This window comes from Mustela putorius, unplaced genomic scaffold, assembly GCF_011764305.1.
Source record: "Mustela putorius furo isolate JIRA1106 unplaced genomic scaffold, ASM1176430v1.1 tig00000698_pilon_pilon_pilon, whole genome shotgun sequence".
In the NCBI taxonomy this organism is placed as follows: domain Eukaryota; kingdom Metazoa; phylum Chordata; class Mammalia; order Carnivora; family Mustelidae; genus Mustela; species Mustela putorius.
In genome coordinates, this window is record NW_025421449.1 from 2230290 (window position 1) to 2258071 (window position 27782).

Genomic DNA, 27782 nt, shown 5'->3' on the forward strand with positions numbered 1-27782 from the left:
GGGTGCAGGGGGATCAGGGCCTAGTTCTGCCTTCTTCTGCCACATACCTGCCCCACCCAGTCCTACCTTTGGAGGTGGGTATGTGCTGTTGCTAGAGGATGCTTTAGTCCTGGGAAAAATGGAACAGGGTAGAACAGAGAGAGCAGGTGGCTAATGGGGTCCTGGCTGGACGGGTTCCTGGGGAGCACATCTGCAGGACAGTCCCTCTGTCAGATCAGGCGCTGGGCTCTGGCCTGCTGGAAGACTAGCTGCCTCCATCTACCTTCTAGGGATTTGATAGGATGTTTTGGGCCAATTTGTCATCCTAGTGCAAATCTCCTGTGTCCCCACATAATCTCTCTCCAGAGGGTCAGTTGCATGCTCCCCCTCCCCACCTCATGTTTAGGAGATTGATACAAGGGAGCATAGCCTTTCCTTAACCTGTAGGACAGGGCAGGAGGAGCCTGTCCCTGGGGAGCCCCCTGGGGAGAATCAAACAGCCACTGACCAGGGCCCGGGCAGAGGCTCACATCCTGCAGGACCCGGAGTCATAGAGTATGGTCACCTTTCTATTGCTCAGGCCACATGGGGACATAGGGTCTCTGAGCTGGGTGGGGAGAAAGCCTGGGATGTGAGATTTCAGGGCTTGGAAGAGCTGTATCTGTAGGACACTGCTCTGGCTGGCCAGAGACCCAGGGGGTCTCCTGGACAGCATGAAACAGAAGATCACCAACATCTGGCACAGCCTGGTGAGACCAGACCGGAGTGGGTGGGAGTCTTGGCTGTGCCTGGGTGCCTAAGGCTCTGGGCTAGACCAGAAGCCCCGTGAAACCCCAACATGCACTGGGTTCATGGGGCTCGGCAGGCCCAAGCGTTCCAGAGCCTCAAAACCTAGTCCCTGCCCGGTGGCACGGTAGCTTCTGCAAAAGCAGGGAGGGAGGCCCGGGGAGGCAACCAGGGAATTATGGGCTGTGGCCTGCCCCGTTTTGGCACTACGGTGGAGAGAGGAGGGGTCTCTGGAGGCCATGGGAGTGGGGCCCAGTTCGGGAGCGTGGACCCTCCTGCCTCCCTGACCATATTTTGGCCCTAGTGTCCACCACAGCCCTCCCCTCTCTGTTACTCCCCTTGGCCGCCTGCCGGACAGCTTGGAACCTAAGTGCTGGTGTGGCGGGTGGCCACTCTCCCCTTCCACGCAGTTCCAGACCTTCGAGCCCTGTAAGCAGTTATGGTGCAGCCGCCCTGACAACCCGTACTTCTGCAAGACAAAGAAGGGGCCCCCCCTGGACGGGACCGAGTGTGCGCCTGGCCAGGTACTTGGGGCCCGGGGCTGTGGCAGGACTGTGCGGGTCCCTGGGAGGCCCGACCCCCCTCCCCAGGCATGTGTGCTCAGGAGGTGTGCATGGAGCCCCCTCCCCTGGCCGGTAAAGTCCTATGTTCACATTCTCCTTCCCATACCAGTCGCCTGCTTCCTCCGTGTGCAGAGCCTGCCATTCTCTTCCAGCCCTTCCAGCAGGAAGGCTTACTCCCATTTTACGGATGAGAAGAATGAGGGAGAGGCGGGCAGGCAAAGGAACTTGGGATGTCAAAGAAGGGGTGAGGGAAGATTCCAGGTGTCCTGCCTGCCCTCCCTGGCCCCCGACACTGTTTCTCCTAGACACGTGTTGCCTCCCCTGCCCCAGAACTGCTCCTTTCACATACATGCTGGTGTGTTTCCCCCCTTGAGCGTGTGTGTGCGTGTCAAGGCTTCATTTGTCCCGGAGGGCCTTGTGGCCGGGTCTGAGGGCCTTGACCTAGGGTCTGAAACCCACCTCTGCTCTCTCGCTGGCTCTGAGCCAGATCTCTGTGTTGCCCATGGGCCATTTTTGGCACTTCTCTGGGTCCTGCTGACCCCAATCAAGTGACCTTCCCATGTCTCAGGTAGTTTTGAGGCCAGCGTGAGAGCCAAGGGCAGAAGCAGGGCGCTGAGAGAGGCTCCAGGCTATTCAGCATCGGCTGGGAGCCGAGCCACAGACCTGCTCCCTAGCCTGCCCTCTGCCCTCTGCCCTCTGCCCTGTGCCCTCGCCAGACTCCAGCACAGGTAGTGGTTGGGGTCCGCCCTTCATAGATGGATGGGGCTTCTCATGGTCTTGCACAGGCCTAGCAGGCTCCATGTCTGCGGGCTCTTATCCTGGAGACTTGGTGGACCTGCTCCAGGGGTTTCCAGAATTCCAGATCTTTCTGTCACCATTTCACATGACAGTTAATCCATGGCTCTCAGTTTGTGCTTCATATTGGAACCATCTGGGGAGCTTTCCAAGTCCCTACCCCCCAGGACAGGGAGAGACTGCAGATGGGCATGAGAGAGCTCTCTGGGTGATGGAAATGTTCTAGAACTGGATACGTGACAGTTGTACAAGGCTGTAAGTTAAGAAAACTTACTGACTTGTATCCTTGACCTGAGTGATTTTTGACACTTGAGGTATCTGCTGCATCTTTAAAAAAAATCCTGACCCCTTGGGGCACCTGGTGGTTCAGTCGTTAAGTGTCTGCCTTCAGCTTAGGTCGTGATCTCAGGGTCCTGGGATCAAGCCCTGCATCAGGCCCCTTGCTCAGTGGGGAGCCTTCTTCTCCCCTCTCCTACTCCCCCTGCTTGCCTTCCCTCTCTTGCTGTTTCTCTCTCTGTCAAATAAATAAATAAAATCTTAAAAAAGAATCCCTACCCCTAGAGATCTTGATCAGTTGGTCTGCGATGGAGTTTTAGAAGTTGCCCAGGTGACTCTGAGGCTGAGAACCACTCCGTTATCTCTTGAAAAAGATCCGGGGAGATTTGCTGTTTTCTCACATGTTGTCCTGTGGGAGAAGGGAAGGGAGTCACTTCGATTGAGTACACCTTTGTGCCTGGCCTTGAGATAGGGCCTTTATAGGTGTTCTTGCTTTCAGTGGTTAGAATAGTCCCATTTAGCAGGTGAGCACACCGAGGCTCAGCAAGGGGGAAGTTATGCCAAAGCCCCACACAGCTAGTAATGGCTGAGCTGGGATTCAAACCTAGGCCCCTTGAACTCGATTCATATACTCCCTCCATTTGTGCCTTTATAGACCTCCCTGTGGGGCTGGCTTGCCTCCCACAAGCACGCCTGCCTGCGGTCCTTGCAAGGGGATTTCGAGATAGAGTCAAGATCAACTCTAGATGGCATGGAAAGATTGTGTCTTCTATCCCTGATCAGCTCTTTTTTTCCTCTAGGAGTGGTTATCTTCCTTGATAATACTGCTTGCCATTTTTGGAGGGCCATGTCTGCCAGGCATGGTCTTCTTGAAGGCTCCCGGCTGCCCTGTGGGTGGGTGTTGTTACCCATGCTGTACAGTGGAGGGATAGGCTCAGAAAGGGGAGCCCTTTGCTGAAGGTCACTCAGCTGATGGTAGGGGTGGGATGCTATGCAGTCCTGAGGCTTGTGCTTTCAATGTCCCTTTCTCTGGTCTCACCTGGGTGCCTCCCAGCTGTGCCACGTGCACCGTCGGGCACTCTCCGTCACGGGCTGGGCAGCCATGGCCCCAGGGTAACCTCGTTCCCTCTGCTCCCTCCCAGTGGTGCTTTAAAGGTCACTGCATCTGGAAGTCGCTGGAGCAGACTTACGGCCAGGATGGAGGCTGGAGCTCCTGGACCAAGTTCGGGTCATGTTCCCGTTCATGTGGGGGTGGGGTTCGATCCCGCAGCCGGAGCTGTAACAATCCCCCGTGAGTACTCTTGGCTGAGGTGGGCAGGGCAGGGGACGCCCTCTCCCCCCAGGGCTGAGGGGCTGGGAGAAGGACATGGGGAGGGGTGGGGGCAGGACACTAGAGAGAAGGACCCCTGCAGGTGGTTTGTATTCTGTTGGGGGGGGACCCCAAAAATGTTGGTGGGGGTGGGGCTGGATCCCTTCCACCCGGGCCTGGCATCTCCCATCAGGTGTGGCGTCTGAGAATTGATCTGAACCATTGATTCTAAAACTACGGTGGGTGGAAGATTCTGAGTCGGGTCAGGACTCTTGATCCTCTGGCTAAGCTTTGAGAAGACACTGATCTAAATGCTCAGGAGCCATGTTTGCTTTCTTGCCCCGTGAAGCAGAACTTCCATGATTTTTTCTTAACTACGTCTTTCTGTCCTCAAATCCTGCCTTGCACTACCCCAAGTTCTAGGAGTCTGGGGGAACAGTCGTGTGTCTCCCCCTTTTATTCTCTCTGCCAGGGACTCTTCTCATTGTTTTTGGAGCTTCTGAGTGCTAGCTGGCTCTGGCTTCCCTGTCCCAGGCTGAAGCCACCTAGTCAGAATGGCTTAGACGGGGGCCGGCTGGGGGCAGCATGTGGGTCAGCGGGCTCCAGGAACCAGGGGTATCCAGCCTCTGCAGAACAGCAGTGCCCTTGGCTGCTGTGGCTCGGTAGTGGCCATCTTCCCTCGCATCCTCAGGAGGGGTCCTTCGTACTCTGCTGCTTACCTCCAGGGATGGGAGGCCTGGAGCAGCCTGTTCCCATGTCCACTGGCTGCGCTCTCCTTTTACAAATATGAGCCCAAACAAACGGCCCTGTAACTTCCACCTGTTGGGGGTGTGAAAGTCCGGGTTGTCAGAGCAGGACCCAGTGGGGCCCACTCTGAGTAAACCACCTTCCTGTGAAGACGGACGGTTATCCCCTGGATCAAAGCTGCCATCTAGCGAACTCCCCTGTAATCGTAACTCTTTCTATTGTCTGAGGCTTAAGTGACAGAACATGGGTGTCTCAGCACTGTGCCCAGCCCAGATGAAGCGCTAACAAACGGCAGCTGGGATGCTGAGCACTTCCGTGCACACAGCCGTGTGATGCCCCCAGCTCTGTGAGCACTGTACCAGGAGCCTATGCTTGGAGGCTTTGCATCGATTAATCCTACCCAATCTTCTTCATGTAACAGAGAAGAGAACACAGATCGCTTTAAATACCTTTTCTTATTTATTCTCCACAGACACACCAGGAGGTGGGCAAGAGAAGCTGTACCCCAGCCCCACCTTTAAAGAGGGTATTAAGGAGGCACATGTTGTGATGAACACTGGGTGTTGTATGTCATTAATGAATCATTGAACATGACACCAAAAACCAATGATGTACTTATACAGTGGCTAACCGAACGTCATAAAAAATAAATAAAAAGAAAAAAAAGAGGAAATCGTGGCGCAGCAAGGCTGGGTGACCCGGCCGAGATTTGCATGGGTGGAACTGGGGGTTCGATCGAGCCGCAGCCTTCTGGTTCCAGACCCATGTCTCTCTCTACCGCTCCTTAGTTTATCATGAGGTGAAGCGAAAGCGGGTGGGAGCTGGAATTGTGGAGGCATGCTTTGAGTGTCGACTGTGTACCAGGCCCTGTGCAATGATTGAAAGATGAGTACAAAGATGAGTACGACTGGTTTGTTTCCCAGCCAGTTGGCAAGTCAGTTTTTCCCTGTCCCCGCCCCGTTTCTCAGCTCACCATGCCCCACCCCCCAACAGTGGAACAGGGGCACGTGCTCTAGCGGTGAGGCAAAGGGAATCTGGGAGGGCTGTGAGCCCAGCAGCCCCCACCGTGGGGGTTCCTCTCTAGTTGCTAAGTTACCAGTGTTCCTCTCAAAGCCTGAGCAGCCAGCGGTGGCCATGTGGGAAGCCTAGCCCTCCCCAGCCTTCCAGCAAGGTCACCCGGTCCTTCCGTGCCCTCTGCAGCCCAGCCTATGGAGGCCGCCTGTGTCCAGGGCCCGAGTTCCAGTACCAGATATGCAACAGCGAGGAGTGCCCTGGGCCCTATGAGGACTTCCGGGCCCAGCAGTGTGCCAAGCGCAACTCCTACTACATCCACCAGAACGCCAAGCACAGCTGGCTCCCCTACGAGCCTGAGGATGGTGAGTGAGCCTCTCCCCAAACCCCTCGTGTCTGCTGGGTCCCTGTCTTCCTGGAGGCGGGGGCCTCCCATGCCTGGGGCTGCCAGTGGAGGTGGAGGGACAGTTGGGGCACCATAAGGGACATGCAATAGGCAGGCCCTTGTGCTGTGTGCCTTGGGGCCAGCAGTCCTCATTAAAGCCATCCCTGATTTGTGCATTTATGCTGACTGTCCTCTGGCAGGGAAAACCCCCCGAACCATGGACCCTTCCCCCCGAGGTGCCATTGAGGCCGGCAGCAGTGTTGGCTGTTGGGTTGGTGCCCCTGATATGGGTCCGTATGTGTACAAGAAGGCACTCTACGGGTGCAGGTGCCCTGGCTTTGTGTGACCACCGTCCCTAGAGGCTCTGCCCTAGTACCTACTGTGTTTCTAGGTTCTACTGACCTTGCTACTGTTCGAGCAGTTAGTGAAGAGGATTTGAAAGGCAGGCGGATCCTGATACTGACTCCCTCCTGGCTGCTCTGGGATAGACACAGGCCCCAGGACTCATGCAGAGGAGTTGAATTTTGGGACCAAGTGCCAGGGCCAGGACCTTTCCATTGATGGCTCTCCTAGAGGCAGAGAGATGCCAGTGAAGGGCTGCGGTTCGAGGTATCTTAGAGCCTTCATGGGCCTCTGTGTCCTCTCGGTCTGCCAGCCTCTCCATGGTCCTAGATAGACAACCCCTGCCATGCAGCTCTCGGCCTCAGATGGCACCTACTAGAATGGCCTTTCCTCTCCTGAGCCCCAGGCCACCTCTTTGTAGCCCTGGTTCCAAAGGAGTAATTACAAGACCCTTGATAGTTCAGCTCATAGTTAGAATGACAGTCTTCATGCTGGAAGGGAACTCAGAGGCCTGTCTATTGCACACCAGGGCACAGATTTCTCTGGAACATGATGATAGAGAGTATTTTCCCTCTGCTTTGAATTCTTCCCACTCTAGGGAGTTTGCCAGTCCTTTGACACTGTCGGTGGGCTTTCATGGCTGCTGGCCTGGGTCGCACTGGTCAGGGTCCCTAACCCTTCAGGAAGGTTAGGGTCTCCTATGCCTCTCCCCCTGGCTCAGATCCCACCAGGAATCTGGCTCTTGTGCATGAAATCTGAAGTGTTATTGGAAGCTATGGTTCTGGATTGAGCCCTGTGTCCTGGGGCAAGATGTATCCTGGGAGCTCAGGGACCAGGAGGAGGGAGCCAGATGGTTCCTTAAAGATTGAGCTGAGGGGCTGGCTTGCTTTGAAAGCCTTGCAGATCCATTCAGATCCAAACAAGCTTCCTTCAAGGCCCCTGGGGCAGCCGGACTTTGGGTTTTCCCAGGACTTTTCACAAATTCCAGAAAGTTAGTTAAGCCCCAGCCTCCCTTTTTCTAAGAAACCAAGCAAATGTTTATATGTTCTCTGGAACCTTCTTTTAAGGACATCAATGGCCCAGAGAGAGAAGAGAACAACCAGTTGTTAGTATTAGAAAGGACCTCCTTTCCTCTCTCACTGCAGCTTCATTTGGCAAATGCAAACCCAGATCACTGTTCTGCCTTACTTTCACACAACCTCCCAATGTTGACAAACATGTTAAGATACACCATCATACATGCGGCTTGGGAAGTGTAGGGAGAGGTCAGTTTGGGACTCAAGCCAGACTGCTTAGGTTAGAGTCCTGGCTCTTCTACTTAGCATGTGGCTGTGTGGCCTTGAGCAAATTTCTTAGCCTCTCTGGTCCTTGGTTTCCTCCTCTGTAATGCTAGAACTTTCTTCCTTGGGGTATTGAAAAACTTAAATGAGCTCATTCACAAATGACATTTGCATCTTAATATCCAGAGTGTGTAGAAGTACCTGGCTGGCTTGGTCAGTAGAGCACATGACTCTTGATCTCAGGATTGTGAGTTCAATCCCCACCTTGGGCATGGAGCCTACTTACAAAGAAAAAAAAAAAAAAAACAGAAAATAGTGTGTGGAGGTTTTGGAAGCATCTGGCATATAGTAAGCATTCACTAAGTATTGGTTTATTATTATTACTATTATTTTATCACTTGATTTTCTTTAACGTCCTGTGTGGCATTTTACTGATCAGAGAGGTCTGATAATTTGCCCAGGGTCACTACGCAGGGATTTTAAGTCCCAGCTCCACCCACAGGGCTCCCCCCAGCGCCTCGGAGCTGGCTAGGGAGCTTCATGCTTGGGACAGGTGCTGGCGTCCTCCTGGGCCAGCCTACTTTCTCTGAGCATGACTGGGAACTCGGCATGGTCTCTGTCCACAGATGCCCAGAAGTGTGAGCTGATCTGCCGGTCAGAAGACACAGGGGATGTGGTCTTCATGAACCAGGTGGTCCACGATGGGACACGCTGCAGCTACCGGGACCCATATAGCGTCTGTGCCCGTGGCGAGTGTGTGGTAGGTGTCCTGCTCTGGGCCCCCCACCTTCTGGCTTCCCTGGGGAGACTGGAGGGCTGCACTACCTGCCCCTCTTCCTGCTCCCTGGGGAGACCAGCCTCTCCTTGCCTGCCCCACCCATGACACACTTGGTCCTTAGCATAATCCCGGATGCTGAAAAGGGATTATGTCCCCAGCCCCATTCAAGGGAATAAGATCTGTGCCTGTCACATGGCAAGTTTGTGGCAGAGACCTGTCCAGGAGTGCCTCTGGGTCCCTGGTCAACTTGTGGGGCCTCGGGACTGGGGAGGGAGTCAGGGGCTGCTAGCATGGGGACGGTAGCAGGGGGAATGGGAACCTTCCCCTGCTGACCCATCCTCTGGCCTCAGCCTGTCGGCTGTGACAAGGAGGTGGGATCCATGAAGGCAGATGACAAGTGTGGGGTCTGTGGCGGCGACAACTCTCACTGCAGGACTGTGAAGGGGACACTGGGCAAGGCCTCCAAGCAGGCAGGTGAGCAGCCTGGGGCTGGGGAGATGACCAGGAGTGGCTGGGGTTCTGGCCTGGCCATGTGGGCCCTCCTTCCTCTGCTCGGGGAAGGGCAGTTCAGGCTCGGGGGTGGGGGGGTGGAGTGGGGGAGGCACCTGGAGCCTGCCTCGGGCTTCCCAAGCTGCCCCCGGCTGCTGAGCTCGGAGCTACACCTGGGTGCCCCCTCTTCCAGGGCATGCTGCCTGCATTTAGGCCCAGGAGCTCAGAAGCATTTTTCTGCATCTAGTGTGGGATGATAGGAGCTCAGCCATCTCTTTGACCCCAGGACTGCTGGGGGGAATGAGAGCTCAGACAGGTCTGAAGAGGTAGCCCAGACGGGACTGGAATGCTTTTTCTCTTCCTCCCTCCCTTTTTTGGTAACCTTGTGGTACCTCCTGCTTTGAACTCCTGGTACCTTGAGTTCCTTGACTTCCCTCCCCATCTTCAGTCTGGCCACACGTGGCTGATGAAGAGGGCCAGGTATTAGTCCTTTATACTTGAGGATGAATTAGTTCCATCTCCCCTTTGAGAGTGTCACAGCTTTGCCTCTCCTCTCCTTGTGGGGGCAAGAGTGACAGCTTCGTGAGAGGTTTGTTTCCAGGGCTGGGATTGGGAGCAGAGAAGCTGCGCTAGATCTTCATCTAAATCCCTTAAGGTGTGAGAAGAAAGGGGGAGGGACATCAGGAGAGAAAAGGAGGCTCAGGAAAGTGAGGAATAATAATACCTAACACGCGTGCGTGCTTACCCACACATCAACCCCACACACGCCGCCCTTGGACTTGATAAAGCATTTAAGCAATGGGATCTCATTTGACCCTCTCAGCACCTTGTGGACAAGGGCCCATTGCTCTTTTACAGATGAAGAAACAGGTTCTTGGGTACTTGCTAGGGGTGGGGGGCAGACTACTGGGCAGAGAGGCCACCAGTTCGAGATGCCCACGGATCCTTCTCTGTGGCAGGAGCTCTCAAACTGGTACAGATCCCAGCGGGTGCCCGGCACATCCAGATTGAGGAGCTGGAGAAGGTCCCCCACCACATTGGTGAGTGCCGGGGAGCTGGGAGAGGGGCCGTCAGGCCCTGGGGTCTGAGCTGTGGAGAAGCTGGGAGGGCAGAGGAAAGCATTCTAAAACAGGGGAGATTTCACAAATTTGAATGATGGCAGGGAACCCTTAATTTTATTTTTTTAACTTATGTTGAATAGACAACCTGTTCCATGATTCAAATTTCAGAAGGTGTGAGAGGGCATCCCCTGCCCTCCCGGAGCAGTTTGTTTTTCCCCAGGGGGAAGCCACTGTTAATTAACTGTACACCTCTTTTGAAGGAAAACCATTTTTGTACAATGTATCAGTCTCCTTTTACTGTGTAACATACACCCAGACTTTGTGGTTTCAAACAAGTGTTTATATTAGCTTATGGTTCTGTGGACCTTCAGTCTGAGCTGGGCTCCTCTCATGTTGCTTCTGCTTCTCTGCCTGGACTCCCCCATACAAAGGCAGCATCAGATCAGCCCATTAGATACTGGTTGGTATTGGCAGTTAACCAGTATGAGGGGCTGACAGGGCCATGTCCCCAGCTGGTTAGCCTGGGATTATTCACATGGTGTCTGTCACATGGTTCTCAGTGGGGGCAAGAGCAAGCAAGTACTTGCCAGGTCTCTGCTTGTGTCATGCTTGGTAATATCGTGTTGGCCCAGGCAGTCTCATGGCCAAGACTACCTCGGACTCAGGGGGTAGCAACAGACAATCTCTTGGTGGGAAGTATGGTAGAGTCATAGTGCAAGGAGGTGTGCACGCTGGCACAGGAGGAATTTGTAGCCGTTTTTACAGTCTGCCACATGGACCCTTAAATTATTCTTTGTTAAAAAAATATTTTATTTCTTTATTTGACAGATATCACAAGTAGGCAGAGAAGCAGGCAGAGAGAGAGGAGGAAGCAGGCTCCCTGCTGAGCAGAGAGCCCGATGTGGGGCTTGATCCCAGGACCCTGGGATCATGACCTGAGCTGAAGGCAGAGGCTTTAACCCCCTGAGCCACCCAGGTGCCCCAATTATTCTTATTATAATGACACTTAAACACAATCACTAAATCACTCCTTATAGTATTTATACAACTACAGAGCCAAGAGAGATAAATCAACAAAGTTCAAATTGAGAACATTAATTTAACGGGAGAGAATTTGGTGTTCATTTTTTCGCTGTGTTCCGTTTGTGCTGAAACCAAGTTGGTGGCCAAACAAATGGATGTGTCCAGAACAGGCAAATCCAGAGAGACAGGAGGGCAGACTTGTGGTACCCAGGGGCCAGTGGTGGGGGGCACAGGAGGGTCTGCAAATGGGGGTGATGACGTGTCTTCAGGAATCGGATAGTGGTCCAATAGTCCCTGAATTCCACACTTTATTTATTTATTTATTTAAAGATTATTTATTTATTTATTTGTCATAGAGAGAGAAGCGAGAGCAAGCACAAGCAGACAGAGTGGCAGGCAGAGGCAGAGGGAGAAGCAGGCTCCCTGCCAAGCAAGGAGCCCGATGTGGGACTCGATCCCAGGATGCTGGGATCATGACCTGAGCCGAAGGCAGCTGCTTAACCAACTGAGCCACCCAGGCGTCCCTGAATTCCACACTTTAAAAGGCCAAGTGTGTTGTAGGTGAATTAATATCAATTTAAACCACACAAGCATGGTTTGGAGCAGGGTCTCAATGAGCAAGCAGAGAAGGCTGCCGCCCCAACACTGGGTAGTGGCTGGGCTCTCCCACACTTCTCTGTGTTCAGACCCCTCACAGAGGGCATGCACGCCATGATGACGCTGGGCCTCAGCATATCCCAGAGGCCCCTCTTACCTCTTATGCCCACCTGGTCACACTGCTTGTCACCAGCTCTTCCTAAACATGAAAGCAAAACATAACGTCTCTGGGCAGGCTCATCTATTACAGAAATGCTGATACTCCTATTTTTAGGTTATCACCAAAATAATAGAAAATGTTTTAAAGCATCCTAAGGAAATTTCACCCCTCGGAGAATACACCTGCATTCACACAGCTGTAATAGAGCCAGGCTGCTCTGGAAGGCACCTGAAAGGGCGCAGTGCAAATAGGCAAGAGGCACAAGGGGAAATCGAGGCCCACAGTGGCTCGTAGGCCCTCTGTGTTCCCTGACTCACCCATGCAGTGAGCCAGTCTGGGCTGTCTGCCAGCCCAGTGCCCTTGCCTACCACGCCACTCTGCACTGGGAGTGAGAGTCTGGAGGGCTTGGCTTGGCTTGGCCAACTCCCTGCCCACCTGTCTGTCCAACTCTGGGGTATTTTGCGAGAACAGGGGCCAGGAGGGGGGAAGGGGGCAAGGAGGGAAGGCTCATTTACTCCAAGAAGAAGGTGGACCTTGCAGACACTCCTCCTATCCCACCCCTCAGATGAGTCCATAATACCAGCAGCCCCTTGGGCCTCCTTGGCCTGCCTCTTCTGCCCGGCCACCCCCCACCCCCCACCCCCCACTGCTGCGCTGGCCCCTACCCCCTCCTGCAGAAGTCTACTCCTCCCTCCTCCAGAGGTGAGGAGTGCTCTATGAGGGAGGCTGCTCACAGAGTCCTGTAGGGGTCCAGACAGAAGCTTCTAGAACCCAGGGCAGGTTCAGCTTGGGCTGGCTTGCCTATGTGTTTACTGGGTGAGTTCCCTGGAGGTCTGGAGCTCCACAGGAGCTGGGCAGGGAGGGGAGTGGAACTGAGACCCAACGTTGCCACACACATCGTGTGATCACACACGGGTGAGGTCCACGTGCCCCCAGTGAACATGTGCAAGGTGTGTATGCAGGAGTGAGTGAGTGTGTGCGTGTGTGCCTGCCTGTCGGGGCACGCGCTCTCTGGAGAAGTCTGGGTCAGGTGGCAGTGTTGGCAGTGAAGGCCAAGGTCTTGCCCAAACTTGTTAGACTCTCCGAGAATCTGGGGACATGGACTCTTTGAAAGGAAACGAGGGGAGGAGAAGCCTGCAGTTACTGTCTCCCCTGTGCTCGCCTCGAGCTGGGACTTTTCCTCTGGCACCGCCCATCACCCTCATGATGATCATGGAGGCTCCTCTCAAGCCGTGAAAGGCCTTGATGGCATCTTTCAGGAGGAGACTGTCTTCTTTTACACTGAAAAATCTCTTGTTGGGCTTAGCTACCTTCATGAGTGATCTCAGCCGCGTCTTCTGGATAACTCGCTGCAGCTTCTCCATCAGCACTCGCTGCCTTACCTTCTGCTTCTTTGTTATGGGGTCCGGCTTCTTAAACCCCAAGAACTAACCTCTCTCAGCTTCCAGCTTTTCTTCTACAGCTTCTTCCCCTCTTTCAGCCTTCACAGAATTGAAGAGCATTAGGGCCTTGCTCTGGGGTAGGCTCTGGCTTAAGGAAATGTCGTGGCTGGTTTGATCTTGCGTTCAGACCACTTTCCCCATATTGGCAATAAGGCTGTTTCCCTTTCTTATCATTTGTGTGTTCACTGGAGAAACACATTCCTTCAAGAACCTTTCCTTTGCCTTCACAACTGGGCTGACTGTTTAGTACAACATGCCTGGCTTTTGGTCTGTTTCAGCTTTGGACTTGCGTTCTGCACCAAGCTTCATCATTTCCAGCTTTTTTTTTTTTTTTTTAAGATTTAAAAAAATTTTTATTTATTTGACAGAGATCACAAATAGGCAGAGAGCAGGCAGAGAGAAAGGGGGAAGTAGGCTCCCCGCTGAGCAGAGAGCCTGATGCTGGGCTTGATCTTAGGACTCTGAGATCATGACCCGAGCCGAAGGCAGAGACTTTAACCCACTGAGCCACCCATGCGCCCCCATTTCCAGCTTTTGATGTAAAGTGAGAGTCAGTGACTCCTCCTTTCACTGGAATACTTAGTGGCCATTGAAAGGTTATTTGTTGACCTGATTTACTATTGTCTCAGGGCATAAGCAGGCTCTAGGACAGGGGCAGAGACAGGGGACAGGCCCATCCATGGAGTAGTCAGGACATGCATGACATTGATCCGTGAAGTTCCCTGCACTATGTGGGCTCAGTGGTTGGTGCCCCAAAACAATTCCAATAGGAACACCAGGTACCAATGATCACAGATCACCAGAACAAGTATCATACTGAAAATGTCTGAAATATTGCAAGAATTACCAAAATGGGACACAGATGTGAAGTGAGCAACTGCTGTTGGAAAAATGTCACTGATAGACTTGCTTGAGGCCCGGTTGCCACAGAATTTCAGTTTGTAGAAAATGCAGTATCTGAAAAGCACAATGAAGTGAAGGTCAGTCAAATGAGGGACACCCATGGTCGCTCAGAGTACAGCGTGGGTCAGCAGTCGGGCCAGGACTCACAGGCAAGCGTGGGTGGTAACGTCCCCAAGGAGCCCAGCCCACCGTCCCTGGAATGAGGGGTGTACAGCCTGAGGAGGGGAGTGGCGACTGCCGAGAGGTGTTGGAGCAGACAGGGTGGTGGGAAGATTTGGGGCTGGACCTGGCCCGAGGAGCTGCCCGGCCCCAGCCCCAGGTCTGGCAATTTCTGGGGGCTAAGAGAGATTGGGCAATGAGAAATGAGGGGTATCTCTTTTCCTCCTGCTTGCTAGGGAGGCTGGTGCCCTGGAAAGCTGGGCCACCAGCTCTCTGTGAGTCTGGGACAAGCCCTTGCCCCTCAGGGGCCTCTGACTCTCAATGTGGGCTCATGGTAGCACCAGCCTTGGGACATGTGTGAGGAGTCCACAGGGGCAGGTAGCAGAGTGACAGGGGTGTGGTTAATTCTCTGATCGTTGGCTCTCGGGTTGCATAATTATGCAGTATGGTTTTCTTCCTCACCAAGTGGGGACATGCTCAGCCTCTGGAGCCTTTGCTGTCCTACCTGCCTGAGAGGCTTGGGTACCTGGCTGTAGCCCTACCCTGACCTGCTGCTTCCAGGGTGGCCAAGGCTGTGACACCAGGGCCTTTCCCGGGGGGGGGGGGTGGTGGTGGTGTCTGCACCTGCATACCTCTCGTCCACCTGCCAGGCACTTTCAGGACCAAATTGCAAGTTACTCACTGACGGGACATTAGAGGGTAGAAATATAGAGATGTTTTTAAAACTCTTCCTCTAGGCCAGGCCCCAAGAACACCAAGATGAAGGTGACAGGCTGTGGGGGGGATGAGACATCTGTAAGGACAACAGTGCCAAGTATCAGGCCCTGTACTGATGATAATAATAACACTTATCATTTATTGAGTGCCAGCAGCATACCACGCATGCCGCCTAGTACTTTACGCATATGAACTCTTTTAACTGTTGCCGGAGCCCCATCGAACATAGGTGGGAGTGCGGTACCGCAGTTATCCTCATGGGGCAACAGCCCTATGAGCAAGGTATAGTTAGGATTCTCATTTTATGGATGGTGAAACTGAGGCAACACAGGGAAACTATGTAACTTCCCCAGATCTGTCTGACTCCAGAGCCTGTATTTTTAGCCTTAGGGTTCTCTGATAGAAGTCTTAGGGGGCGGGGAGGGGGGCAATTTCTTGAGGACGGAGCAATCAAAGAAGACTTCCTGGAGGAGGGGAGAATTATGCTGAGCCTTCCATATGAGTGCAGATTAGGCAGGAGGAAGGGAAGGGAGGACAGGGTGGGGTGCACCAGGGTCCAGAAGCAGGGAAGCTGTCTGCTGTCAGTGTGGTGACTCATCTGACTGTGGAGCCTCCGGTGGAAAGGAGTAACGGGTCACAGGGAGCCCCAAGGGGTTCACTAGGAAAGTCTTGGTGCCCCAGAGGAGGACTGGCTAGTGCTCCTGTGAAGGGGAATAGAAATCTGTGTGACCCTCTCCCCATGGCCAGCGGTGAAGAACCAGGTCACAGGCAGCTTCATCCTCAACCCCAAGGGCAAGGAAGCAATGAGCCGGACCTTTACTGCAATGGGCCTGGAGTGGGAGTACGTGGTGGAGGACACCAAGGAGAGCCTCAAGACCAGTGGGCCCCTGCCTGAAGCCATTGCTGTCCTGGTGAGCCCCCACCCTGCACGGTAGCCCCTGTCCACTGCCTTGGTGCCCCAGCCCAGCCTCCCCTAGCTCACTGTCTTCACTATTGAGTCAGCACCGACCTGTTGAAGTCCTCCTGTTGCAGTGTCTTTAAGCAGCCTGGGCAAGGTCAAGGCCAAGGTGCCCTCTGTGCTTAAAGGCAGGCAGGATGGCAAATGATGAAGGAGAAAGAAGTGGTTGTCCTCCTGTCAGAGGGAGTCTCCTTAATGCAGTGTCAGAAATAGGGCCTAGGAATGAGCAGGAGGCCCCTGGGTTGGCTCCCCATGTTGTGCTGGCATCATCTGGTGTCTGCTGGCATTATGGCCTTACCAACAAGTGACCTGGGGTGCCGTCTCATGCTGCCAGCTTCCTGTGAAGGGGATGAGGTCACTGTCCTTGCTGGGGCCACCTCTGCCCACACCACCTCTTCCTAGACCATAGACCGGGGCTTATAGAGCAGGGACTGTTAATGCAGGGGATCAGACCAGGAGGGGCTTTGTCTGCAGGCCCTTGGCACTGGCTGGTGGCAGGGATACCAGGAACAGGTTTTGTTCCTGGTGTTGCCCTCACTAGTCAGAAGGTCCAAGAGGGAAGGGTCTGAAGCCTATTGGGGTCAGCATATTAATTCAATCTATTTGAATCTGTATTTCTCGTCACCCTAATTTTCTGACTCCCCATACATCTATGGCCAGTGCTTTTCAGCGAGGGTACCAAGACCATTCAGTGGGCAAAGAATAATCTCTTCAAATAAAACAGTGCTGGGACAACAGGATTATCCACATGTAAAAGAATGAAGATGAATCCCTACCTCACCCCATATACACAAAGGAGCTCCAAATAGATCAAATACCCAAGTACAAGAGCTAAAAACCTAGAACTCTTAGAGAAAACAGAGGGCTCAATCCCATGACCTTGGATCATAGTTGTGATACCCAAAGCATGAGCAACAGAAGAAAAATAGGTTAATTGGTCTTCGTGGAAACTGAGAACTTTTGTGCATCAGAAGACACGAGGACAGCCGTGAGAAGACAAGCCAGACAGGATGGGAGAAACCATTGGCCATCCTATGTCCGATAAGAGTCTACCTTATAGACCATCTTCTGGAGTCAGGTAGCGTGTGGCTGCCCTGGTGAGGAGGACCAGCTGACAGACACGGTTTCTGCCCTCATTAGAACTTAGGTCTGTGGGAAGCAGGTGTGTAGCCCAAGTCTGCTGCACGGCTGCTGGTGTGAATGGCCTCCCAGGCCAGGCTGGGTGCTGAGCTCACATCCTTCCCTGCCCCCCCCCACCCCATGCTGGCCTTGCCTCTCTGCTCTCTAGTCCTGTGCCACCTCCTCTGTCTCTCCTCAGGTGCTACCCCCCGCCAAGGGGGGTCCCCGCAGCAGCCTGGCCTACAAGTACGTCATCCATGAGGACCTGCTGCCTCTTATCGGGAGCAACAACGTGCTTCTGGAGGAGACGGACACCTACGAGTGGGCGCTCAAGAGCTGGGCCCCTTGCACCAAGTCCTGTGGAGGAGGTACTGGCTCGTCCGGCTGTCTGGTGGCCTCGTCAGGGCAGCCTAGGACTTTTCAGGGGAGGAGCAGGAGTGTCTGGGGGCCAGCATTGTCTCCACTTGATCTGTCCCTAGCTTGTGCCTCACTGTCTCCTCAAAGATGTCTTGGGTGTGACAACCTATTTGGGCAGGGCCGCGGGGATGGGGCTGGGATGCTGGATTGGTGGTGAGGCTGGTCCTGCGCCCTGCGAGGGCTCCCCAGCTTGGCGGAGGGGCAGTCCTCCAGCCAGGTCCCCTCCTCCCTCACCCAGGGACATGGGAGATGGATGGATCAAGGCTTCTTCAGAAAGCGACTGGGGCGGGAGGGGTGCAAAGGCACAGAGGGAGGGTAGGCTTCGCCCTCCAGGCCCTCCAGATTTTGGCATCCCCAAGGCCCCGGCAGAGCTGTGGGGGCCTGGTGGGACCGGGCCCAAGTCAGCCTGCCCTCCCCACAGGGATCCAGTTTACCAAATATGGCTGCCGGCGCCGGCGTGACCACCACATGGTCCAGCGGCACCTGTGCGACCACAGGAAGAGGCCCAAGCCCATCCGCCGGCGCTGCAACCAGCACCCGTGTGCCCAGCCCACGTGAGTGTCCCAGAGGAGTGACTGCATTTCCAAGGGTGTTGCTGACCCTCCCTTGGCCAGGAGGGGGAGCTGCCAGGCCCACTTCCTCTGGCCCCAGAGTGTGGAGGCCCACCTGTCCCCTGTGGGGCTTCTGGGTTAACTTCCACTCCCGGAAGAAGGATGGTGCTCCCTTTGTTCTGCCCCTTCCAGCGTTCTTTAACAGATGGGGAAACCAAGGCCCACTTTGGAAACATAGCTTTCCCTCAAAGAGGGGTCTGTGAGATGAGGTGGATTTCAGCGCTTATGGGCTCCGGGCCATAGGCCGTAGCCGCAGCCGTGTTCTAGCCCCCACTGGGGTTCCCTGGTCTGAGGACACGGGTTCATTTGAGCACAAGGTCATATTCTTGGGGGCTATTTGGAGGGGGATTTGTGGAGAGGAAGAGCTATGACTTGTCAGGGATTCAATGTCTGGCCTTGAGCCTGTCACAGAGGTAGCCCCAGCACCTCCTTAGCCCCCAGGCAGAGAGCCGAGGCCTTTCTCCAGCCTCCTCAGGAATCCTTGGGGGTCTGAGCAGTCTGACTTGGCTTTGCTGACTCACAGCAGCTCTGCTCCCTCAGGCTGAGGGAGCCTCGGGGCTGGGGGAGGGGGAGCTGGTGACTGGCACGGAGCCCACAGTGGCCTCCCTGTGCCAGGCCTGGGCTGGGATACTCTGCTCCCCAGCCATCTGCACATCCCTTTCATGCCATATGCAGACCGTTTTTCCGCCAATGTCCATGGCCACAGATCACGTGGTGCTCACTCCACTGTGGTCATGGGCGGGTCACCCCACCTGGCTTCTCATCTGTAAACCGCCAAGTGAAGTTTGGGGCCTTTTTGTTTTTTGTCTTTTAAAGGAAGGGGTTGGCTGAAAGAGCTCTCATTCACTAAAAGATGTCTCAGGAAACACGGAAGTAGGAGTTGGGGGCTGCCTCCCACCCCACTAACCCAACCCTTGTCTGGTCTTTGTCTAACTCAGACAGCAGCGTTGTCTACTTCTCGTGTTCTTGGGGGCTGCTCTGGGCTGGAAGACATTGGAGACCAGCAGCTTAGCCGATCAGCACCAAAATTCCGCAGGTGCTGATGGTGGTAATAATAGTACCTGCATTTATTATGCGCCTGCTGTGTGCACACACTCTGTCAAGTGCTCTAAGTATACAAGTCCTTTTAATTGTCCCAGGAGGCTCAGGGGAAAGGCTTCAATTCTACAAGCTGCCACTCTGTTTTGTGTCCCGCCGTAGCTCAGCACCTAGGACAGTACCTGCCCAGGCGAGACACTCTGCTAGTTACCAGGTGTTGAAGGAATCCTGATGTGAAGATGAGGCAGCTGAGTTCAGAGGCATTAATAGCTTGCCTGCAAACATGCAAGGTGCCAGATTTCAAGAGGAATTATACCCATTTTTCAGATGAGGAAACAGAGGAGAGAGTAAGTGACCTCCATAAGGGCACACAGCCTGGCAGCTGCAGACCCAGGCAGGTGGTTGTCTTGGCTCCCAAGCCTTCTGAAACTCAAACCCACTCTCCAGCTCCTGCCTGCAGTGATTCAAGGGGTGGGCGTGACCCTGCGAGGAAGTGTCCCCCTAGCCCCTCCTCTCCTCCATCTTTTGCCTTGTCTTTCTCCAGGTGGGTGACGGAGGAGTGGGGTGCCTGCAGCCGGAGCTGTGGGAAGCTGGGGGTGCAGACCCGAGGTGTGCAGTGCCTGTTGCCCCTCTCCAACAGTACCCACAAGGCCATGCCAGTCAAGGCCTGCCCTGGGGACCGGCCCGAGGCCCGGCGGCCCTGCTTCCGCGTGCCCTGTCCAGCCCAGTGGCGCATGGGAGCCTGGTCCCAGGTGAGTTGTTCCCAGAGGGCGGGAGGGGCTGGACCAGCGGGTACCTTCTCTGGGGAGTCCTAGAAAAGGTGGCTCTGGGTGAGGCATTGCTAAAAGGTGTGACGCTCCCTGCAGGCAGAGAGTCTTTGACTGCATTTCTTTCCCCTATCTGATCTGATCCCATCTGATCTTTCTCAAAACAAAGTCCAACAGCTCCCAGGTCTGCTGGGCCAGGTTTCTAGGCTAGGCCTTTCTATTCATTCACTCTCCGCTTTCACCTAGATCTGGGTCAGAATTAGGAGGCATGAGCTAATATCCTCGTGATACAGGTGAGCAAACGGAAGCACTTTCTTGCACTCAAGAAATATTTACTGAGTGCCAACGACATGCCAGGCATACTATACTAGGAATGTCTGGAATCCATCGTTGACTAGATGTGATTCTTGGCCTTGTATAGCATCTAGTCCAATAAGAGAGAAGGAAGAGATAAGTAATCCAATAACAAAAGCATTAACAGGTTGCAGCTGGAGCTGTGCAGAAGCAAATGGGGGTGATGTATCTGGGAGGGCTTCCTTGTGGAGGTGACATTTGAGCTGAGACCTGATGGATGAGCCCCAGAAGGACCATGTGGCAGGAACAACCTTGCCATGTTCCAGAAACCAAAAGGACAGTGGGACTGGAGCTGAATGGAAGGGATGGGGCCTACAGGATGATGGAGAGGCAGGCAGGGGTCAGTGCTATGGGGTCTTTGTGAGGAGTTAGAATGTATCCTAAGGCAGTGAGAAACTCTTGAGGGGTTTTCATGTGGGCATTCCAAGCTCTGGTTCCAGGTATAAAAGATCACCTAGCAGCTCTGAAGAAAGTTGGAAGGACAGGGTAGGAAAGGAGAGACCCTAAGAAGGAGTATTCAGTCCAAGTTCTCTTGGCTAAGCCCTCAAAGTGGCCATGGGGAAATTTTCTGCCTTGAGTTTTCTCTTAAAAGTTCATCTGATGCAAACCTTGAACGTGTTATGCTAAGGGAACCAGCCAGACATGAAGTGACAAATGCTGTGTGATTCCACTTACCCACATTCATAGAGAAGCGGAGTAGGAGGGTGGGTGCCCAGGGCTAGGGGAGGGGGCGGGGGAGTTTGTGTTTAGAGGGGACAGGGTCTCAGTTTAGGAGGAAGGAGAAAGTTCTGGGCGTGGTGATAGAGATGGTCATACTACAATGAGAATGCCCTTGTCGCCACTGAACTGGACACTTACTAAGGGTTAAAATAGTAAATGGGATGGTATCTATGTTTTGCCGTAATTTTTAAGACCTCATTTGGTCATGAGGATAAGCACAACAGTGCTTATTGTGATCGCGGAATTTCAGGCAATACTCTAACTGCCCATCTGTAGGGGATTGGACCCCCAAATCAGGGTCTGATCATACAGTAAAATAGCCCAGACAGAGAAAAATAAATAAGCTTGAACTGTACTTACGCGAGATAGGTAAACCTCAGAACAGGCGTGAGAGGAAAGCGCAGGAGTACGGAGAACGATCACTTCCAATGGAACGGAGTGCATCTAAAGTTTAAGAAGGCGCCACACAGTATTTGAAAATGTGCCCGAATGCTGATTTATGAAAGTTGCTGTTGGTATTTGAACAGGCTCTCAGGACCGACTTTCCAATACTTTAACGTATGCTGGAAACATTACATAATAAAGGGTATTTTTAAATAATCCCAAATCCCTGCACGACTTATGCAGACTTTAGTTTCTTCTCCCTAACCTACAGCTTTATTTGTTTTAACAAATAAACAGACAGCTGTTCTACAGAAGACGCTTTGGAGAAAACTGACAGCAGGGGGACGGCGGGTTGGGGAGGGGGCAGGGAGAGTGGAAGTTCATTGCCCTGGTAAGATTGACCCCTCAAGGGCTACTGTCATTCTGCATCCTGGGGGGTGGGAATGCGATATGTCATCCCACAGTCTGTGTGGCCCTCTGTGCTCGTGTTTCCCTCGGCCCCAGTAGGAGAAGTACGCGTCTGTAAGGTCTTCCCCATCCCACTAGGAGAGGCAGGGAGCAGTGCTGACCAAGCCATGTGACCCGGTCATCCCGGGTGGCCTTGCTCTTTGGGAGCCGCCGCCACCAGCCTCCATCTCTCAGAGGAGATGAGGCCCGGGAACTGAGGTGCACAGTGGCCCTTAGAGACTGTGCTCTTGTGCCTTGCCCTCTCTGGGAAGAAGACACTTCCGAGCCTGCCTCTGCTGGCTGAGTTTTGGTACACGGGGTCACAGAGCCTTTGAATGTCAGAGCTAGAGGGGTCTGGGGCGCCCGTGTCACCCAGCTCACTCAGCCAAGCAAGTGTTGCAACCCGGGTCTCTCCATCCTGTTACTAAGATACCATCGAGCGAGTGGACCTGCCCCAGGTCCCTCAGGCTGGTGGATTGCAACAAGGGGGTTGGCCAGAATGATACCCAAAGTATTTCAGGCCCCGGGAGCACAGACTAAACATGGTGGGACCAGGCAGAAGGGCTGGAATGGGGTCCCCGAGGTCCCCTGCTGAGCTGCTTAGGTGACACAAAGGGTCCGGGAGCTCTGAGTGGAAGAGTACTGACGTGAGCGTTCTGTCCTGGGGAAGTTCTTCACTGCTGTCTTCCCATGTCCCTTGGGCCACATAAAAACTCAGTGCCTTTGCACCTTTCTGTCCTGGGCATTGGCTGGACTCTGGAGCTTACCACCCCCTCCCTCTTGTCTCTCCACCTGTCCCCCTGTCCCCGGCTGCTGGGGCCTGGCCTGCCTTCCCGGCCCAGTGCTCTGCCACCTGTGGAGAGGGCATCCAGCAGCGGCAGGTGGTGTGTCGGACTAACGCCAACAGTCTCGGGCAGTGTGAGGGGGACAAGCCGGACACCGTTCAGGTCTGCAGCCTGCCTGCCTGTGCAGGTGAGCTGGATAGGATGGGGGGTGGGGAGACAGGCCAGGCTCCCCCAGCTGAGGCCTGAAACCCAGCCCGGCTGGCATCCAGGCCCCCTCGAAATCCCAAACCCTAGAGCTGCTTCTCCCCGCTCCCAGGAAATCTCCAGAACTCTACAGTGAGCACTGACATCCAGGAACCTGTGACCCCAGAAGAAGAGTGGGTGCCACAGTCTGGGCCCCTATATCCCATTAACAAGATATCATCAAGTAAGTGTATCTTGGAACTTCACTTCCTCCCCAGACCTTCCTGTGGTTGTAATGTCCCGAGCACGGACTGTGGGTGGGGGGTGGACAGCCCCAGCTTCCAGTCCACGTGACCTTAGCCTCCTGGAGCCTCTGATTCCTCAGCTGTGAGCTGCGGGTCTTGCCCATGCTGGTCCACAGACCCTTACCTGCACTGCCTAAATGTTGAGAGCTGCAAAGTGTTTCCCTAAATTTGGTGCAAACTCACCAGGCTAGAATCTGGCCTGATGCAAGAGATCACTATTCTTTTGCTATAGAAACATTGCTGTAGTTACAAGGGGATGTCCCACTCCCCACTCGGGATTGTTCTGTAACATGAAGAATACTTCTCAAACTTCAGAAGTTCTGAATTATGAATCCAACTGGTTTCAAGATTTTGGATAAGCAGTTATAGATCTGAGCTGTCTTCATAGGGCTGTTGAGAGAATTAAGTGAGGCAGTCATGCACTCCTGCCTAGCTGTCAGCTAACATCAGAAATAGTAATAATAGTGCTTTCTCTCTGCCTCATGATCAGGAGCTCATTAGTCCACCATCCCATCTTTCCATCCATCCATCCATCCACCCACATATCTGCCCATCTACCCATCCATCCATCATCCATCCATCATCCATCGACCCATTGATCCATCCACCAATCCACCAATTAATATTGACTGGACACCTGCCAAGAACCAGGGCCTATGTTCTAAGCTTCCTTCCTAGAATTTTTTCCTTCACTTTTAGTTCCTCACCTTCTCAAGGACTGATAATGGTCTGATAAGACAAGTAGCAGAAAAATAGACCTTAATTTCTAGTGGAGGACCAGTTGATGGTGTGACCCTATGCAAATCCCTAAACCTCTTTGAACTCAATGGTCTCATTTGTGAAAAAAAAAAAAAAAAAGGAAGGAAAGAAAGAAGGAAAGTGGGGACTCACTAGATGTGCTCAGAGTATCTTCTAGCTCCCTCTTTACTGCTGTTCCGCACCCCCTTCCAGGCAGCTCAAGCTGGAGGGGGGTGCGCAGTACAGATTGGGCTCCGGATTCTGGTCCTGGAATTCTGGCGCCATCTAGAGGCCACTGGCTTTCCATTTTTTCCCCCCAATCTATCATGTTCCCCCAAACCAGCCCCCAGCCTCTTCCCCATCCCACCCCTGCAGCCTCCCCTCCATGCCCTGGGGCAAAAATTAGTAGAAAGCAGAGTTCCTGCCTTCACATGGTCTGGAAAGACCTACCTGGAATTATCACAGAAACACAAAAACATTTTTAGATGCTATTTGAACTGAAGCAAATGAAACTAGTGTAGAGGGCAGCCCTGTGTGTCAGGAACTTCATAAATGGTATTTGTCTTCATGAAGTTATTATTCACCGGCAGAGTCTAGCATTATTCCATTTTATAGAAGAAAAAAGAGGGTTGGGGAGTTTAAATGCCTTGCTCAAGGGCTCATGCTTTTTAAGCAGCAGAGCCTCAGTTGGATCCCAGATCTGCTTCATTCTGGATTTATTGGTGGAGGTCTTCAGATGCCTGTTGACAGTACCAGGATGTTTCATCTGCGTGTCCCACATGTGGGTTTGCCGGGCATCTGCCTGGCCCTGGCCTGAGGGGATCAATTCCTTTGGGTTGATAGAGAGGGGCAGAGGGTTCCCACTTCTTCGAGAGCAGAGTTCCCAAGCTTTGCTGCAGGTCACAGCCCCACCAGTGCCCAGGCCACACTGACCATCTGGTCTCCCTGGGCATGGCTCTTTGTCAAGCCCCCTCCCCCACTGCGGGGGTTCCACTTCTCAACCAAGTCTGATGACAGGTGATGTAGGGTTGTGATTCTCAGGTTTCTCCTTGCCTTGAAATCACCTCAAAGGTTTTGTTGAAATCCGGAGCTGGGCTCCATCCCCCGAATTTCTGATTCGGTCCGGCTGGATGGGGCCTGAGAATCAGCATTTCCAGCAAGCTTCCAGGTGATATTGATGTTTCGTGTGTGGGGACCCTCCTTGGAGAACTGCTGCTCTAGGGAGTTTTAATTCCTCTTCCATAGAATAAAGGCTCTTACTCTGGCCAGTGTCTCCCTCAGGCAGCACTGTGGCACGCTCCGGGAAAGAGCTTTAGAGTGGGTCCAGCGAGGGCAGGAGATGGAGGGCCTGCTGTTGCTGGGTGGAGTCGGGGGTGGAGGCCTCCTCCTGGCCTCAGTCCTTGTGCTGTGTGTGCAGCAGAGCCGTGCACGGGGGACCGGTCCATCTTCTGCCGGATGGAAGTTCTCGATCGCTACTGCTCCATCCCTGGCTACTACCGGCTCTGCTGTGAGTCCTGTACCAAAAGGGCCCTGGACCCCGACGCCAGCCTGGACCCACGCCTGACCTCACCACCACCCTTCTCCACCCCCGGGAGCCCTCTGCCAGGATCCAAGGCCCCTCCAGATGCTGTGGAGCCCACCGTGGGGCCGACAGGAGCAGATGACCATCAGCATGGCCAGCCCACACAGCTCCCAAGGCCTCTGGGCACCAGCTCCCCAGTGACCCAGCACCACTCTCCTCCCCAGAATCTGAGCCCTCGGGTGTCCTGGGGCACTTCCCCCAGTGCCCCCCGGGGACTGCCTTGGGGCTGGACCAGGGCACCTGTACCCATCTCCGAGGATAAAGGACAGCTCAGGGAAGCCCCGAAGCCCCCAGGCACATGAACCTCCCCTTGCCTCTCCCACCGGTCAAGTTTACAGTGTGTGCTGCCTCAGAGAGGGCCGGGCTCGGAGGACACACAGCGGGTCAGGGCAAACACAGACTGCCTTTTAAATTATTTGCCTTCCTGTTGTTCTAGTTTAGGGCTATGGCACTTCACCCCATGATGTGGGTGTGCGAGGACAAAAAAGATCAGGGAAAGCCCCTAACTGGAGACCTGGGGGCGACACAGCCAAATTTCTCAGGGGCTCCTGTCTGTCTCCTGGCGGGACTGAGGGTCGTCTGGCCCCTCTTCCTCACGGCCACACTTTGGGCCCCATGCTGGATCCCTCCAGCTGCCTGCCTTTGCCAGCACGTGTGGGGACCACGCCTAGTCTGTCCGGGCCCCCTGCCCAGAGAGGCAAAGTGGGGCAGGGAAGGTGAGGAGGAGAGTTCTCAGGGCAGTCCATGGGGAAAGGGGCGCGGGTGCGTGTGGTCAGGAGGCTCTGGCTGCAGGGCTTGGGGGAGGGTCGGTGGGGAGGCAAGTTCATCTCAGGCCCGGCTCTTCTTAGCAAGAGCTCCACATAGCTCCTCCTGCCAAGGCCAGGAGCAGAGTCCAGCTCACCTCTGCCAGCTGGAAGGCAGAGTTGGCCACTCTGCCCTTGCCGAGGAGGGCATTTCCTGTTCCTTCTGGTGCTTCCCAACTTCACTCAGCCCAGCCCAGAGAAGGAGGCTCTCAACTCTTTGAAATGTGTGTCCCCCCTCATCCAGGGCCAGCTGGTGCTAGTCTCTCGCTGAAGCAGGAGTGTCAACCTTGGCCGTCACGCTGGGGCATGAAGGGAGGCAGACCTGGAAGGTCACTTTGTGGGACACAGAAACAGGAGTTCTCAGGTTGTGCCCCATTAAGCCTTGGTCTCCGCCAAAGACCGCTCCTCCTGGAGTCGGGGGTCTTCTCCCGCATGGCTCGAGCTGGGCCAGAGATTAGTGGTGCTAGGGCAAGGGGGTGTGGTCATGTCCCCAGGCTGGGGACCAGAGTCCCCCTCCAACAGGCCCAGTGACCCCCGGCAGGATATGAGCCTTGCTCCATGCTGGAGTGGGGAGTGGAGCAGGGCTGTGGGACCTCAGCTGCCCTCCATGTTACCTCCAAAGACAGGTAACTTCTCTAGACCTCTCAAGAAGCCTCCTGGGTTCCCAGGAATTCTCCCAAGGGTCCTTACTCTCAGTCATGCAAGGGTCTCCCGGACTCTGCAGTGGGTGCTAGAGGCACTTACCAGGCTTCCTTCCTAGGGGCAGGGGTAGGGGGACTGTTCTGAGCAGGCTGGAGGACTAGGAGCAGTGGGTCCCTGTCTGCAACCCCTGGAGAATAGCGGCCCTGGAGGGGGCCCCCTTGTGTCCTCTCCCCCCGCTGCTGCCCCTCCCTGGGATGCTGGGACACACACTGAGTCATTCCTGTGAGCCCCAGCCTGCCCACGTTAGGACACACGTTCTTGTGCCTCTGAGATCCAGATATCTACATTTTTATGTATTTATTAACACTGTCCTTGGTGTTTTGTTTTGGACCCCAAAGTGTCGTGTTGTGTATTTCTTGTTCTCTCTGTTTTAGAGGAAAAGGTCTGTGAAGCAACTTTCTTACATGCTCTGCTGGGCAAGCTAAGTAGGGGGAGGGGATGGAGTGGGGGCGGGCAGGGCCGTAGACCCTTAGTCCCCCGCCTTGGCCTTACTCATTCTGGGGTACCTCTGAGTACCAGCTCGGCGTGGAGACGCAAGGACAGCGCCACGGGCTGGGGATTCTTCCATTCAGTAGTTCTGTGGCTTAGGAAGGTCACCATCCAGAATCTGATCCAAAGGATAGACATGCCTGGGAGGTGGTTTCGGGGTGTGCTTAGGGAAGAATGTTCTAATTAGCGGAGCTGTTCAGACATGCAAAGGGTGGCTTCTGTAGACAGTGGGGGGGGGGGGAGCTGAGGACTCTCCCCAGAAAAGTCCAGGCAGAACGAGAGTGCCAGACAGGAGGGAGAAGAAACGTGACCTGCCTGGGTGAGCAGGGAGAGCTGATGGAGCTTGTAGAGCTCAAAGCCGTCCCTCCGTGCCTCATACCTTGCTGGGTCACACATCGCTAATCCACCACCACACTTTTTTTTTTTTTTTTTTAAAGTGAGAGAGCTGTGGGGAGGGGCAGAGGGAGAGAGAGAATCTTAAGCCGGCTCCACAGCTAGGGCTTGATCTTATGACCCTGATATCATGACCTGAGCTGAAATCAAGAGTTGGACGCTTAACCGACAGAGCCACCCAGGCG

At 54.2% G+C, this 27782-nt stretch overlaps 1 protein-coding gene across 2 annotated transcripts in view; it reads left to right on the forward strand.

Moving 5' to 3' along the window:
* Positions 1 to 27052, forward strand: part of ADAMTS14 (ADAM metallopeptidase with thrombospondin type 1 motif 14) — a 72678-nt gene extending 45626 nt beyond the window's left edge. The window contains exons 10-22 of one of the 2 annotated variants that reach the window (XM_004769511.3): positions 1176 to 1289; positions 3542 to 3690; positions 5656 to 5831; positions 8100 to 8233; positions 8602 to 8725; positions 9700 to 9780; positions 15550 to 15713; positions 17079 to 17247; positions 17718 to 17850; positions 19490 to 19697; positions 22460 to 22589; positions 22719 to 22829; positions 25046 to 27052. In XM_004769511.3, coding sequence (XP_004769568.1) covers positions 1176 to 1289; positions 3542 to 3690; positions 5656 to 5831; positions 8100 to 8233; positions 8602 to 8725; positions 9700 to 9780; positions 15550 to 15713; positions 17079 to 17247; positions 17718 to 17850; positions 19490 to 19697; positions 22460 to 22589; positions 22719 to 22829; positions 25046 to 25512 — 2160 coding nt within the window. In that variant the 3' untranslated portion in view covers positions 25513 to 27052. The remainder of the gene's footprint in view (positions 1 to 1175; positions 1290 to 3541; positions 3691 to 5655; positions 5832 to 8099; positions 8234 to 8601; positions 8726 to 9699; positions 9781 to 15549; positions 15714 to 17078; positions 17248 to 17717; positions 17851 to 19489; positions 19698 to 22459; positions 22590 to 22718; positions 22830 to 25045) is intronic. The other variant, XM_045083454.1, reaches the window with a different exon arrangement.
* The last annotated feature ends 730 nt before the right edge of the window (positions 27053 to 27782 follow it).